This window comes from Echinops telfairi, unplaced genomic scaffold, assembly GCF_000313985.2.
Source record: "Echinops telfairi isolate 266 unplaced genomic scaffold, ASM31398v2 ScPeMD7_3;HRSCAF=10, whole genome shotgun sequence".
In the NCBI taxonomy this organism is placed as follows: Eukaryota; Metazoa; Chordata; class Mammalia; order Afrosoricida; family Tenrecidae; genus Echinops; species Echinops telfairi.
In genome coordinates, this window is record NW_022103899.1 from 26,519,281 (window position 1) to 26,521,276 (window position 1,996).

The window sequence follows — 1,996 nt, forward strand, 5'->3', positions numbered from 1 at the left end:
CAAACAAAAAGAAAACAGAATCAGTTTTACACTTGCAAACAAGCTCACATGGGAAAACCCAATTAACACATCAAAAATGTCAGCTGATTCCTTTTGTTCTGCTGGCATTGTCTGGTAACTGTTGGACTGCTAACCACTAGGTGGGCAGTTCAAACCCACCAGCCCCTGCTTGGGAAAAAGACTAAGCTTTCTGCTCCTATAAAAATGTATAGCCTCAGAAACCCTGTTTGGTTTTCTTTTGGCTTATGTACTATATTTTTAAGTTGCTGCAAATGTTTATTACTCACCACGCATAAATGTGATATACCTGAAGAGCATTTGCTGTCCTTCATCAATTTTGATAGAACTTTACTTTCCACTTAAACTAAAATAAATCACTGGTTGTGATTTCCTTGCACAAATAGTTCACAGAAAATATAAGTAATACTAAAGGATTCAAAATAATATGAATGTAACACAGAAGAAAATTTCTAAGCAGAACTGTAATTGTCATGATTTGAACATTTTTCTATCTCTTGCTATATTGACAGCACCCCTAGTTGATTTATTTCAGCTGGAGTTTAGTTTAATTTCTGCGTTGTTATGTCAAAGATTAGAGATCCTTTCTATTTAGCTACAAATATAATGAATATTTATTTGGAAAGAATAAAAACAGCTTATATAAGTTAACTATATTTTGAGGAATAAAAAGAGTTACTGTTTGCTGCTAATTATAGTGAACTCTAAGTGTTTTTACTATTTTTAAATCATACATCTTCTAAATTTTGTCTTTCAGATTCCCAAAATTGACTGTAAATGCTGTAAGCCATGGTCCATCGCTGTTGCCTAGTGTTTGGGATTCAAGAACATTAAGAACAAGAGTTCATATTCTGATGGATTTAAAGATTTAGGAAATCACTAACATAAACATCTTTAAAATATATACAAAAGTGGGGCCAATTATTAAATATTTTTGTATTTACAAAATATCTTACAATTCTTGTTAATAAGTGCAAGCAATTATGTTCTTGGAGCTTCACAAAAGTATGACATTTAATTCTGTCAATCTAGCGCTTTTTAATTGTGTGCATAATTTCTAGGCTGATTTTAGAAAGAAATTGTAGACTTATTATGTTCCTATTCTGAGAAAAGTATAACTTGTAGACAGGAGACTAGAATGGATTTTGTTGTATCCTTTTCTGTGAAGTTTTTTAAAATTTAAGATCTATGCCTAAGAATTGTCTTGATTGATTTTACTACTAATATATTCTGAACATATACTAATTCTGAATACATATTATATAATACATACATTCTGAACACTTACTAATACATTCTGAAGTATAATGAGTGATAACCCAAAGTGACTATAAATAGTTACATTGCTTACTAATTGTTTATTCATTTGATTGTTTAGAGTTCTCTATTATTGGGCACTCAATTGATTCACTCAATAAAACATTGGAAAAAATCAACTCCTACAGTGATTTATTGAAGGGGAATTTAAATAACAAATTGTTCTATGAGCCAGGACTCCAACCAGCGGAACCTATCCACCATTCACATTGTTTCCACATTCAACAGTCATGTTTGAGTTCCTATTGTGACCATTAATGTTACATACGATAAAAAACATCAAAAACGTCTAACTTATTTATGTCACATAAATAAAAAATTGATGGAAATAAGCTCCAAAAGTTCATGTAAATGGAATTAAAAGATAAAGATATAAACTTTATTGGTCAATATACTCTTGTAAACAATGAGTTCGGCCATTTTGTCCACCCTAAAGAACTGAGAGCCCTCGAATCAAGTACTCCCTCAACACATGAACACTTTGTTCTAATAATCCAGCATTTTGTGATGCTCACTCACCTTCCCGACATGATCTCTGAAGACAAAATGGGTGCATAAGCCGATGTGTTGAAGAAAGCTGATGGTGCCCGGCTATCAAAAGATGTAGTGCCTGGGGTCTTAAAGGCTTGAAGATAAGCATCTAGCTGAGAAGCAGCAAAGC

At 32.4% G+C, this 1,996-nt stretch overlaps 1 protein-coding gene across 3 annotated transcripts in view; it reads left to right on the forward strand.

Annotated features, from left to right (window-relative positions):
* Positions 1–1,454, forward strand: part of LOC101662647 (aldehyde oxidase 3-like) — a 121,978-nt gene extending 120,524 nt beyond the window's left edge. For all 3 annotated transcript variants that reach the window (XM_045294889.1, XM_045294882.1, XM_045294886.1), the window contains one exon: positions 776–1,454. In XM_045294889.1, the coding sequence (XP_045150824.1) occupies positions 776–829 (54 nt within the window). In that variant the 3' untranslated portion in view covers positions 830–1,454. The remainder of the gene's footprint in view (positions 1–775) is intronic.
* Positions 1,455–1,996: the final 542 nt, after the last annotated feature.